The following is a 14,418-nucleotide window of genomic DNA, read 5'->3' as shown; positions in this document are numbered from 1 at the left end:
AAAATATAATTATTATATAAATGTAATATGAAATACCCCTTTATAGCATAAATTAGGTAATAAAATATGAAAAATATGTTATATTATTATTATTATTACTATTATCGTAATATTAACTTTAATATCCGTTAAAATAGTCAGATAGAAATGTATTAGATATGATATCAGAAATTATCAGATATAAGCAAACAGACAAACTTAAAAATATATTAAAAAACTCTGTATTGCTTTACTATAAATATTTTCAAAATATTACAATAATAATTAAAATTTTAAACATACAAACTACTTATTTAATAAAAGACATATGTTGAAATTAAAATAATATTTATGTTCATTTAAATGTCTATTTTTCTATATTATTTCTATGTATATGTGTATATTTATCACACTAAATTTTGATGTAAATCTTACAAATATTATGCTCATTTTGTTTCTAAAACCAATTATAACTTATATTGAAATTTTATTTATAATGAAATATTCAATAGAACATTATGCATTTGACATGTATTATAATAATAATAAAATGTATTGATATTGTATTAGATGTTAGATAATACAAAGTATTAAGTTAAAATTTGATCCTTTATAGATATATACATATGTAAACTATGAAAATAAAATATTAATTGTGTACAGTTACATCTTACATTAACTTCTGATATAATTTCGATATTTTTAAACTTAGTATAAACCTTTATTAATTAGATAAATTAATAGAGTTCGATTTAGTATCTTTAATAAGTTAAACGTATTGTTGCAGAAATATCAAATGAATTAAAAAATCCTGTTATTTCATCAAGTCGTATAATTACTTATCGCGTAGGAATAGAGGGGAGTTCCAGAAGAAAATAATCATCGCGATGAGAATAGTCTGTTAGTCAGTTCACATAAAGTGATCTGTCGATTATATACCATTTATTTTATTGATTTAGGTAGTTTATGTTCGAGTGGTTATTTTAACGACTATAATTCCAAACAATATTGTGCAAATTATTAAAAGTTAAAACTATTGCGAAGTCATTGTTCTACTGCCTGTGAATATTTATGAAAAATGGTAAAGACAAGAAGATTCATTGTAGCAAAACATTTTCAAAAGAATCCAGAGCCATCAGATTTGCAATTGATCGAAGAAGAATTACCTTCTCTTCATAATGGAGGTAAAGATTTTAATAATAGAGTTGTATATGTATCGATTAAACAAATGCAAGTAGATGTCACATGATTTGTCATTAATCAACATTTGACATCGATAACTATGTATTTTTTAAAATAGAAAACTAGTTATATTGATATTCTTACTCATTATACTCATAAATTCATTATATTCATAGATCCATTATATTCATTGTTTGTGATTACATTTTTTCCCCTTTAACATTGTGCAACAACTTCAATATCAAATGATATAAGATGTAATTACGTATTTATTTAACCTGTGACTCGTGACTTAACTCAATGGAGGTCACGATTAATACCTACGCGGCATTTATAAAATATTGTAGACATAATATTCATTATCTTGTCTTAAAATAGAAAACTACAGAATATTGTGCTCAGATATGATTTTCTAATACACATTTTTCTGATGATCAAAATGGAAGATATAAAACATCACTCAAAAATAAAAACAAAAACATACAAAATATACTCATTACTTTGAATTTACAGAGAAAAGTGAAGAAGATTATATTTAGAAATATTCGTTTATTATTGATATGATTTTTAATATATGTACATTTCGTTGATATAATAGAAAAAGGAAAATATTATAAAACATTATTCAAAAATAAAGAAAAGAACACAATAAAAATTTATCTATGAATTTTAAAAAACAGATAAACATTTTTTATATAAGATAAGAAAAACTGTAGTGAAACTTGAAAAAACGATTTAGAAAATAACGTTGCATCGACGGGATGAAATTATACAACTTATATAAAAAATACATGCATTGTACATGTTTCCAACGTCTACGCTGTATATTGAATAATTTAGCAATCTATAAATGTCATAAATAGAGAAGAGTGTCATGCAATAATGGATGTTTTAGCTTCTAAATGACATCATTATTCAATATACTTCATTCTTACGAGAAGAATATTTTTAACGTGTTTGTATGTATTTCGTAGCTATCGCGATTCCGTAGGGTCAAATGAGACAATTATGATATCATTATCAACCTACAGACAATATCCCTTGTCATATTATTGCATAACAAATTTAAAATAAATCTTGCATTAGATGATTTAATATCTTTAACATTATGATTATCATACTATTAATAAGTACTAATTGTATGCAAAAATATTGACATTAAAAAATAAAAGATAATAAGAAATAAAAATATATTCTGTTTTTATTTAGTATTTAATAATATTGTTAAAAAATTAAATATTGAAATAATTGTAATGTTGTGGAATAAATACATATATACGTATAATGTCCTAAAAACTGAATAATATATAATTTATGTTTTCAGAGTACCTTGTCGAAGCAGAGTATCTCTCTGTGGATCCTTACATGCGAGTTTATATTCAGAGATATCCAGTGGGTGCAACAATGATTGGTGCACAAGTAGCTAAAATCATTGAATCAAAGAATCCAGATTTCCCAGTAGGAAGACGAATTGTTGGTTATTTGGGATGGAGAACACATACAATTATAAATCCACATCGTTCATCTGAATATGAACTCTTAAATCAAAGACCAACACTGGTACCTGATATTGGAGATTTATCACCATCACTGCATCTAGGAATTTTAGGAATGCCAGGGTAATAATTACTATATCAAATGTGTATTTTGTAATCTGATCTGTTTTTATATAATTTTTTATAAATTTGACCAATATGATATATTTATCTGTTCTAAACAATTTATTCAAAAGTTTCATATTCTCTATGTCAGAGCCACAGCATATTTTGGTCTTCTAGAAATTTGTAAGCCAAAACAAGGCGAGGTTCTTGTTGTGAGTGGAGCAGCAGGAGCTGTTGGTTCCCATGTTGGTCAAATAGGAAAACATGTTTTTGGACTTACTGTCATTGGTATTGCTGGTTCAGATGAGAAGTGTAAATGGCTTGTAGAAGAACTTGGTTTTGATCATGCTATTAATTACAAAAAAGGAGATGTTGAAGTTGCTTTAAGGAAAGCTGTGCCAAAAGGAATCGACTGCTATTTTGATAATGTACAGTTCTCTAGCATTATAAAATAATATCAAAATTTTGTCACAACATATTTATTATGGTTATGTTATAACAACAGGTGGGAGGAGATATTTCCAGTATTGTTATATACCAAATGAAACCCTTTGGTCGCGTAGCTGTATGTGGATCTATATCTTCGTACAACGCAGATTCATCATCGCTACCAAAATCGACGATTCTTCAACCGTCGTTTGTGTTCAATCAATTAAAGATGGAAGGTTTCGTAGTGACTCGTTGGAATAATCGTTTTTCAGAAGCCACACAAAAGAATCTTCAATGGATACACGAAGGGAAGCTTCGCTATCGTGAAACAATTACAAAAGGTTTTGATAACATGTTTGATGCATTTGTTGGCATGTTACAAGGAAAGAGCGTTGGCAAAGCTGTTGTTCAAGTTTGAAGGCATAGAAAAGAATATTGTAATTTGTTTAAAACTACTTGTATAGCTCTTTAAAATACATATATTTTTTGTCCTAATTTCATAATTTTGATTATAAACTCTCGATGTTCATATAGTAATTAGTATAAACAAAAGATACAAAGTAATTAGCATAGACAGTTTTATTGCAATATATTACACAGATCATAATGCATCACAATGAATAATTACATTTGGTTTTTTTGATGCCCGAGAGCATGATCCTTAAACCTTAGGTACATATCTTAGTAATCGTAACGTTATGTCTAGTACAACCTTATACGATACCTTACTGAAAATTACGCAAACTTACATCCATTTCTACTTACAATATAATACATTTCTCGATTTAGTGGAAATTCCGAAACTTCCTCGAGAGATAAAAATTTACACAGAAATTTCAATAATTTAAACAGAAATGTATTTGAATTCGATTTACATATACGTTATTACGGCAAATATTTTTGGTAATACAAATTAATTTTTATAATTACATTATCAAGACATCGTTGATGTTATGCCATAAAGTAAAAAGTTATTCACAAAATATTTTGAATGTCTCATAGGACAGTACCTTTTATACAACTCAATTTCTTATCTTCAAGCTTTTCTTCGTAGATTTAATTTATATATGCTATAAGATCCACTTTCGCGAATCGAACATAGTACAATAGAACATGTATACAATGCTGTCGCAAAATTGTCGATGAATTAACTTTGTTCGTTCACTTTGTCTTTTAAAAATTATTTAGACTTGAAAAATTCGAGGCGCGATAAAAATTGGGCATTCATTTTATGCAATTTTAATAAACAATGTAAGGCATAATTTAAGGAAACTTTGCTTATTTGTTTAAATACATTTTTCTTTAATTATAAAACTTCTCTAAATTTAAATTGTTTGTTCTAGGAAATTATTTTGTCACAATTCTGTTACGATTTTCATCGTGTCATATATTTCTGATTGTTTTACATCATCTAGTTATTGGAAGATGGGGTCACAGATCGCAAAAAGTAAAATTACATCTACACAAAGATGAGCTCCACCATTAAAAAAGATAATGTTGCAATTGCTAAATACAAAGATTGTATTACGGTTAAAAGATTTGAAATCATTTGAAAGCTTTAAATCTCAGGATACGCACAGGAGAATCTATCACTCTCACGAACGTTTTTTTCAAGTTCCATAAGAATTTCACGGATAAATTATAGAATGCTTTCATACATTCAAGGTCACTTTAACTGCAAGTTACATCTACCAAACATGACTCAATATTGCTTTTTATTCCTTTTTCTTATATAATGTATTGGTATATTGAATATTCATAGTCAATTGAAACGCAATCTTTTACATTTCTCAACATATAAAATAATTAGATATCATAAATAACTTAGTGACCGATTAAAACTTTTATCCTCAATCGTAGTCTAAATTGTCGAATTTTCTCCTGTGAGTCCCGAATCCGTAATGAACCATTATTATTTCATCGAACAGACACATTTTGATTATGATTTAAGCGGTAGTGAAACTTCCTTTGAAATTCACCAGATGTGTTTTTCATACACTTTCACTGCCTGATAATTGTTCGTCGTTTTTAATCCTGAATCATGAGTCACGATCGTGTCTCATCAAACGAACACGTTTATATCAGGATGTTCACTGGAATTTCATCACGTGACATTGATCTCCTCGTCTTCTTCGTTCTCTGTTTGTTCTTCCGGCCGTTGAGGACTCGTTAAAGGACTCACGTCGCTCAAGTCCATCCTCGGCCTGTCTCCATCCGCGTCGCTTAAGTCGGGATTCGGATTGTTCTTGTTTGGCAACGTTTGTTCTCGAGAACCTCCGGTTGCTAGCAACTCTCTCTCTTTGCTATTCCTCCATTTCATTCGCCGATTTTGGAACCAAATCTTCACCTGCAAATTATATTCGTAATTCGAAACATGTTCATTTTGGATGATGATGTGCAACTTGTAGGTGTGTTAAAATTATATTGATAGACAGTTTGTCTAGAATTAATTGTCTATTTTATCTTTACCGCAGCAAAAGTGAAAAAAAGCGATTTTATATTAAACAGGGTCATCACGAATTTTCCCCTAATGACGTCGAGAAGATGAGTTCTTCGTGTTCTTTGCCTTCTTCCCGATGAACATTAGATAAAAATTGGGGGAGAAATCGGTAGTTTCTCTTTCTATTAACGTATCGATGATGTCAATCCTACATTTACATCAAATTATTCAAATTCTATCGACTCGATAACGATGGACGATTATGAAACATTACCTTTTAAAATATGCCTTAAACTTTGTAATCACTTACGTGGAAAAGAAAATAGAAATAACTAGTTCCTCGTGTTGTTTTTTTTTTTTTTTTTTTTTGAGATACTAATTATTATTAGACGCTAATTATTAGATTGCGGACTTTTATACATGCTAAATTTGAAGCAGTAGAAGTGTATATAATACGCAAAGATATATAAAATATGCGTAGTAGAGAACAAGATATAATTTTTAGTAGCTGAAACAAATCTGTACTGAGGTTCCTTTTTTTCACTTCGTTCATAAAAAATGGGAATCTGTCTAAAAACCTACAGTCTATTAATTACGTACTTGGTTAATGAAAAATTCATAAAGAGTGGCGTTGATCGGCTTGCCCTTTCAGAGACTCACATGTTAATACATTAAGTATTCACATATACATATTTCTCTCCAGCTCTCCTATAAACGTGGTAACCTGCGAAATGGAGATGGGAAGAGGGTGCGGCGTGATTTTCGTAATATTAAAGACCATGCATTACCGAACCGTTGAACGGGCCAACGTCAAACGCACATGAACTCTGAAAATTTTCCACCCTTCCCATCCCTTTTCCGCCGAGTTTCGCCTTCGTACCACCCTTCCTTTTCTCCAGCCTGATTCTGTTCGCCACTTTATTATAGCCTTAAGCTACGTCGAAGCGTTGACCCTGGGGCCGTGGATTGATTTACCTAAACCGCTTTTCGAATTTTCATTGGTCGCCACTCCGTGCAAGAGTGCCTGTGAGCCTAGTACGTGAATGCATTTGACATCTTTGCTAGATCTTAAAAGTTCTTTTCAATTTGCCTTTGGGGCTTGCCAACAAGGCGTTAGACCTTATGTAGAATCGACTTTATATTGTATTTCTCGTCCTTGCTTCTACTTGGAGAGAGGGAATCCGAGATTTTCAGCTTACTTTGGATTTTCATTTCGTGAAGCAAAGAAATCTATCGAATTTGGGATGAGTTATTTGAAAGGGACTGTATTAAAACTCTTTCAGAATGAATTTTTCTTTTAATAGTGAACACGATTGTATAATACTGTGGACTATGTTTCATTCGAACTTGAAAAAGTTATAGGTTCAGCGTAATATTTAAAATAGAATATATAGTTGCATTTGTGATGGAATCGTATATCCCTGTGAGGAGGTCTCAATGTAACGATATCACAATGATTAGAATGATCTAGTAGTTTTTCTAAAAGCGACCAGCTTTAATTATCTAACATCGTACAACGTACAAAGATCTTGTTCCGTGACATAAAAAAATACGAATTTAAAAAAGACACACATAGAAACACTAATTGATTTCATCGTTAGCAATTATGTAATAGGAAATAATTGGAGACGCGAAATCGATGGAAAAAATCATTATCGTCATTGTTCATACGTTTTATAATCGGTTGTAATTTAGGATGATATTACGAACGATTTTGCACAAAGTATCAACTTTTGAAATCCGTTCAACAACATTATCTGCACTTGACGTTCGCCCCGTCGTTATTAATATTGCTTGGCTTCGGTGGTAGGGAGGGTGAGAAATTGATAAAAAAGTTTATTATTCTTTAATATCTCGTCGAATATTTTATGAAACTTCGTTCACGGACGTGTTGCATGCATCTGACATACTGAAATGTGAACGATTTGGATGCATCATGTTACCTTTCATCCTTTGAACTTTCATTCGTTGAATTTTTTTATTTTTACTTTTTTTTTATTTGTTTCGATTCCTTCTTTTTTTTTAATAGGAATGAGAATGAATTTTAATAGAAATTTTTAAATAGAATGAAGTTTGCGTTATTGATAGACTCTATATTGGTAACGAGCTCATTCCGATGGTTTCGCTGATGGCAATCGATCATTTTCTAGATTGGGTATTGAACATGTGTCTAGATAAGGATTTTTGCATCGAAATTTTACATGCAGTTAATTTAACTTAACGTGGATATTAATGAGAATCTATATACGTATAATACGCAGTCGGATGTTTCAAGTTGGTGATTAGATAAGTTCTTATAGTTTATCGAAAGTACTTTTATTTATAGAATTCAGAGTTCGTTATTGCCAATCAGTTTTAATTAGATTGATTTCAGTTTTTTTATAAATATAGATATGATAAAGTATATTCTGAACACAACTATCAGTCCACTTAACAGTTAATAGTCATTGAAAGAATAAGTTTTAAATAGGACTTCGAACTTGTTTTTAGAAACTTGTTTTAGAAAAATATTTTATTTTCAAATATAAAACTGTGCTTCCTTTCATATTAAAAATTCAACTTAAATTAATTATGTTATATATAATTTATACAATACATAATATATAGATATATTATAATTATATTTAATATAAAATAGTAATATATAATTTGATCAATAATTAACTATATATGTATATATTATACACATATTATATTAACACAATTAGAGCAACGATGAATTGAAACTTTCACCATGCATATAAAAGTGTGAAATTGAACTTATAGAACGTTAAAGGGACAAAAGAAAGAAACGCGAGTTAGATATGACGGATTAAACGAAATGGGAGAGGCGAGAAAATTACATGGATCTGCCAGGGATTAATTTACACAAATTGTTTTCGTATTTTCATTCGGCAGGGTGTGTGCGCTTGACAGGATGCAGAACCCTAACGATTCGACGCGATAATACGCTCTTTAGCAATAGGGTAAACGCGCGTTGTATTCTCAATACCGCGGCTGGTCCATCTTCGTCGCGAAAACACCATTGCACGATCGCCATGTAATTGCGTTGTCGACGTAGTTCATTGAAATTGAATGAAAAAAATGTTTGAAAAAATATTGAAAATTTTAGACGAAAATATTTGAAGAAAACAAATTTTTATTCCGTTTAAAGCAATTATAGTAAATGATTTGGTAACAATAATTTTTATACTGTTTAAAATAATCAAGGAGTTACTCTTGGGATTATTTAATAACATTTTGATAATTTCGTATATTACATGCATTTACCAATTTAACAGAAATTTTTAAGTACCTAATAATTATTCAAAGATCTTATACATTTCTATATTTTAATAACTGATGGAAATGAAATTTTGTGGCATTTAAAATAGCCAAAAGATTAATCTGAATCGTTCGATAGTATTTTAATAATTTTCTATTATATATTATACATTTTTACATTCTAATAATTGCTGCAAATTGTTCTTTATTGATTCTGTCATTTATTGCTTGATAATCCATTCGTTTAAGTACGATCTACAATTTCGCGCGAAATTTCGCAACGTTTAACTTGACAGCGACGTTTCAACGTAGTGCGTAAAAATTCTGTTTAAAAGCTTTTGTTTTTTGCTTGGTTAATTAAATGATTTGTAATTAATAATTTGCTGCTCGTTTAAATGAAAACTTCGGATAGATATATTCAGGAAATACACGCGTCGGCGAAATTGCCTCTTTTTTTTCACGAGGGAAGTGTAAATCCGGGAAATCGGACGAGCGGATGAAATAAACGCTCGAGTGTTCGCTCGTTTAAAAGGCAAAAATCCCTCGAAATCCGATGCTTCCTGCGAACGAAAGAGATTAAAGAGGGAGGTTAATATCGAGCTCAAGACGTTGCTCGCTTGGGGTTGAACACTCCATCCGAGGATCCTCGAAAATCAAAAAGAGGGGATCGTTTCACCCGGATATAAATATTAAAAAAAAAGTAGAAAGTCATTCTCATTAATTGCTTTAACTTTTATTCTTCGTTATTTCATGTTTAATGAGATTCCTTTTAATTAAATAATCGTAATGGAATTTTGAGGATGAATAGGAAAGAAGATTAATCACGTGTAGGTGTAATAACAGAAGCAAAGAAACATACATATATTCCAGAATATTTCAAATAATCTCTAAACATTTTACTCTATCTTTGAATAAATGTTACATCTATTCGTTGCTATTTGATATTTAACGAGGCTTTCTTTTTAATTAAATAATTGTAAAAACGAATCAACAAGAAAATCTTGGGAAAGATAGATTATTTATCTAACACTAATTGCGCGTATATAATATTAAAAGCAAAGGGAATTTTGGGGCCGATATTTGTACGAGTTTCGAGAGAACGGAAATTGCGGGATGCATTCCAGGGAAATCAAGGGATTCGGTACTTCCGCACTCCCCTTTCGGCATGATCCTTCTTCTTTTCGTTTTACATTTTGCAAGTGGCGACGGTGATTGATTGTCCCGTCAGCGGCAGACAGGTTCGGAACTGTATAACAAAAGTAACAAAGCGGTTCTCCGTTCGGAGTGAAAGACGCGAGGCTTTTCGGAGAAGTTGAATCATTTCGTTGTTCACGCTTTTCGTTCGTTTTGTCCGCGTATCGCGCTACTCCTCGCTGCCGTCGATCATTTTTATAAATTGTTCGAATTGTTTCTGTCAGCCATGTTGAAAAATATTTCTTATTCTCTTTCTTCTCTACATCTATCTTCCCTTCATCACTGACACCGATCGTCCCATTTTATTTCAACTACTTTGACACTCGGTTTATCGGCTCGTGAGGATTGGAGTTGTCATTAATAACCGTAACGCGTTATTTCGACAATAAAACTATGTAAAAGTGATTTAAATTATAACGAACGATTGCTCGACCAATCACGTTCGATGAGATATAATCACTTCAATCGTTGGACTGCAATCTTCGATTAACCCTCTCCACCCTCTTCACCGTTTAATCGTTAACTTATTGGTCGTAGCCACACAGTCGCGCGTTCCTTTCATCCACTCTAAATCCTCGTCTCGATTAAACACGTCGATAGCAAAAGCCCGCTATATAAGGTGACACGCTATTCGAAGTGCTAAAATCGTCATAACTCTCTCCCTCTCCTACCGTTTAACTCACCTTCTGCCACTTCTGAATCATTCTGGCGAACCCAAGACCATCTCGAGGATCTATATAAGAAATACATAATTCTGCTGTAATATAACTGCAGCCCTTTGGGATGGCTATTAAAAAAGGAGCCAGGAACGTTTCACGCGGGCCGCGCTAAGGATCGGTCCATACGAAAGGATCGGGCATAACGACGACATCCGAAACGCGTTCTATAGAGTGGGTAATCGTTAAACGATTGGCTGCAGCCAGCCTACCGGTCTCTCCTTTCGCGAGCCACCCTCTAACTCTCTCCCTCCGCCGTAGCCTGAAAGTTCTCCTCTATTCTGCTCCCTTCCTCGCGCCCACACGCGACCGCCCTTACTTCCGCCTCTGCCCACCCCAATTTTCTACCCCTACCTCCAGGACTATGGCTACCACCCCCTAGTTCTGGCACCCTCTTTATCTCCCTACGACTCACCACGTCCCTCCTTCGTCCTCTCGTATATACACATACACAGTCACACACATACGTATATTATATATACAAATACAAATTCGCTTGTATGTATGTGCGTATGTATATAGGAGGTACGATAGGTATTTCTGTGCGCGGTGGTGGCGCCATCTGGCGCAGTTTAATAAAAGACGATCGATTATGACGTCGGCCTCAGAACTACCCCTCAGTCTCGCTCTCTCCACGATCCTCTTCCTCTCCAGCCTGTCTTCCTTCCCCTCCTTTCTTCCCCTCTTTCTCGGTACTCCTTCTGTACATAATACTTCTCCAACCCCTCTTTTGTCTCTCTACCCCTCTCGATAGTCTCACCCTATCGCGTCGTTCTTTCCTTCCTGTCTCTCATCTTCGTTCCTCTTTCGACTCGTAGCGCTGATCGTCTTTCTCTTCGTTTTCCTCCCCCGATTCGATTCGAGCGGCTCGCCACCGCGTGCACCGAGAGAGGAAGGGTACAGCGAGGGTAGAAGGACGCATGGAGAGAAGAGAGAAAGGGTGCACCGAGAGAGGAAAGAGTGCACCGAGGGAAGAAGGGTGCACCGAGGGAAGAAGGGTGCACCGACACCCTCCGCCAACCTGGTCACGGTACCGGGTCGTTTCGTGGCGGTGCGGTGGGGCGAAGAGATCGAAGGGCACAGAGGCGGAGAAAAGGGGCGAGAAGAGGGCACGAACAGGGTGCTAGAGAGCCAGAGAGGGATTCTCTCTCTTTTCTTTTTTTTTTTTTGAAGGGGGTATGGTGCGGTCAACGGAGGGGCGAGTGGATGAAGCAGGAGAAAAAAGGAGGAGAAGAGGAGGAAGAGGTACGGCACAAAGCTACCACGGCGCGATTCTGCGGCCGAAGGGTTGGCTGATGTATGGAAAGGAAGTCGGCTCTTAATGGTTGGGGGTGGGGAGGGAATCCAACCCTCCGGATTTATATCGGCGGACCGCGTTTCATCGGTGATGCTTTAATCGAGCCAGCCACTCGCTGATAAACGATAGTGTTAATCCGTTTATCCTTGAATCTATGCCACGTTTAATTAGTCCCCCTTTTACGGGACGCAATCGTGATAGTAATTAGTTTCAAAGACCGATGTCGATGAAGTTGAAGCATAACGCGTAAATTATTTGCCACGTCGAATTTTTACTCTCGTTCGATATCACCGTGACATTAATAACAACAATAGTTTAGATTGGATTATTAATTCCTCGAGTATTTTATCTCATTTTATATTTTGCATTTTACACCTTAAAAATCGTCAATCATTTTTACCACGTAAGATGCAAAGTATAGATTAAAGTTGGAAATATGTAAATTATTGCGATCGTCTGTTACCGAACGATAACAATGAGGGTTAACCCTTTCGATATGATAGTATAGCAAAGTTGTATAAAACGTGTACTAAATGTAGTTACACTTTTATGTATTTAGAAAGAAAGTAACTTTTCCAGTTGCTTTACTAAAAAGTAAATTCCATCCTTCATAAGATTTGGAGAAATTTACTCGACAAAAAAGTCGGGTTCTCCTATTTATAAGACTGTCTGATTTTATAGACACAAGCAGAGCAATTTTCACGAAGGGTGGGCGCAAAAGGGGAGCGTAACCGGAAATCAACGTCGACCGCGGCTGCTTTTACTTGGGACACGAGCTGCGAATTTGGAATTCGTCTGCGTGCCAGTGGTATAACGCGGTACAGCTGTGAATGGCTACGACCTGGCACGAATGGGAAGCGATATTTCCGGGCGAAATGTCGCGCCAGCGATACCAAACGCATTCGATTGCGACATGTGAAGATGTTTGAAGCCCGTTTTGAAAGTTATATGACAGGGAGAGTGAAACGGTCGTCCTGTTCTCTTCCTAAAGAATTTTAACACAACGGAGAATTATTTTAATTAATTATACGTTCGGAAGAGTGTTGCTAAATAAGCAAAGCTAAATTAGCTATTATCAGCTAAACGAATATAGGTAGTTCCATAAAATTTTTGTCCTACGTAAAATGCCTTTCTCAAAACAGAGCAAGTTCAATTTGAGACATTTTGTCGGACGATAATTGTATTCCAATGTTCAAACACAATACCCGATCTACTAAAGAATGTACTAAAATATACTAAGGAATCGTAAAAAATTGTACAATGTAAACAAATTGAAGCGTACAAAAAATCAAAGGAACTGTTCAAATTTAAACTACTTTAAACTACATTATTAAATTAGTTGAGTCAACTACCCTCCTTCAGAATTCCTATCAATTATCCGGATAATGCTCGAAAGTCGTCACAAATAAAAGGTTCTCAAACTTCCCATGAATGTGCAGCATCGAAACCAAGATTAACAAATTTCAATACCATCACGAACAAAGTACTCATTCTGAAAAAATCTTGTGATAAATAATCAAGTGACACACGAAGCGATTAAAAAACGTGCAAACCGCTTTTATCGAAATCGACAGAGAAAATAATGGTGAAGACGAACCTAATGATTCCATGAAACTTAATGGCAAGCAAGAGGGATGAAGAAAAAACAAGAATCTATCGAGACCCTATTCGATCTTCGGCGATCTTATCGGTCGCGAGGCGGACACTGCGGTTTCGTGGAAAGTGATTAAAGTTGATTCACAAAAGGATGAATCTATATGCATACCGCGGTATTGTATATTCATGGTTTCTTAGTTCGTCTGGCGTCGGGGGTAGCCGGCGCTTTCTCAAAGTAAAATCCATAATGCATGAAGGTCCGCGGGCTAAGCCGAACAGCTTAAGCCGTAAGATATTGCGCGACGTTATATTCATGTTATGCCCTGTAAGAGGCGGCCTTTGTTTTTAATATCCATCGCAGACTGTACCGCGGCAAGTTTAGGGTACCGTTATGACCAACTTCCATGATCTCTCGCTCAATTTTTGATCCTCTCTGAAATCTCCCGGAGAAGAGATCAACGGCGCGGCATCTTACAAAATATGAGAAACAAGATGAAGTAGAATCTTTACTCTTTAATCGTCCTTCGGCTCGTCTTTGCTCGACTCGCATTTTTCCCTTAGATTTTAGATTTTACATTAGATTTTATACTTTAGAAAATTTCATAGATTTGAAGCAAGAATGTGAAAGAATTGATACACAGTATTCTCGTGACTCGATCTTAAGATTGTCTTGAAACGTTAGAATTGTTTTTCTTAGTTGGAATTACAATGAAATTGGGG

The 14,418-nt window shown here is 34.2% G+C and overlaps 2 protein-coding genes across 2 annotated transcripts in view; one reads left to right on the top strand and one right to left on the bottom strand.

Annotated features, from left to right (window-relative positions):
• Positions 1 to 849: 849 nt before the first annotated feature.
• Positions 850 to 3,686, top strand: LOC122573285 (prostaglandin reductase 1-like). Its single transcript, XM_043739400.1, has 4 exons — positions 850 to 1,163; positions 2,486 to 2,780; positions 2,914 to 3,190; positions 3,268 to 3,686. The coding sequence occupies exons 1-4, from the start codon at positions 1,058 to 1,060 to the stop codon at positions 3,607 to 3,609; spliced, it is 1,020 nt and encodes a 339-aa protein (XP_043595335.1). The 5' UTR covers positions 850 to 1,057; the 3' UTR covers positions 3,610 to 3,686.
• Positions 3,687 to 3,755: 69 nt separating this feature from the next.
• Positions 3,756 to 14,418, bottom strand: part of LOC122573282 — a 40,532-nt gene continuing 29,869 nt past the window's right edge. Inside the window, exon 5 of the mRNA XM_043739397.1 lies at positions 3,756 to 5,538. Coding sequence (XP_043595332.1) covers positions 5,296 to 5,538 — 243 coding nt within the window. The 3' untranslated portion in view covers positions 3,756 to 5,295. The remainder of the gene's footprint in view (positions 5,539 to 14,418) is intronic.

The sequence above is a fragment of the Bombus pyrosoma genome, linkage group LG12 (genome assembly GCF_014825855.1).
Source record: "Bombus pyrosoma isolate SC7728 linkage group LG12, ASM1482585v1, whole genome shotgun sequence".
In the NCBI taxonomy this organism is placed as follows: Eukaryota; Metazoa; Arthropoda; class Insecta; order Hymenoptera; family Apidae; genus Bombus; species Bombus pyrosoma.
This window is presented reverse-complemented; position numbering and strand designations above follow the sequence as displayed.

Coding starts and splice junctions, on each gene's coding strand:
- LOC122573285 (XM_043739400.1), top strand. CDS start 1,058: ATGGTAAAGACAAGAAGATTCATTGTAGCAAAACATTTTCAAAAGAAT. Junction 1,164..2,485: donor ACCTTCTCTTCATAATGGAG/GTAAAGATTTTA, acceptor TTATGTTTTCAG/AGTACCTTGTCGAAGCAGAG. Junction 3,191..3,267: donor TCGACTGCTATTTTGATAAT/GTACAGTTCTCT, acceptor TTATAACAACAG/GTGGGAGGAGATATTTCCAG.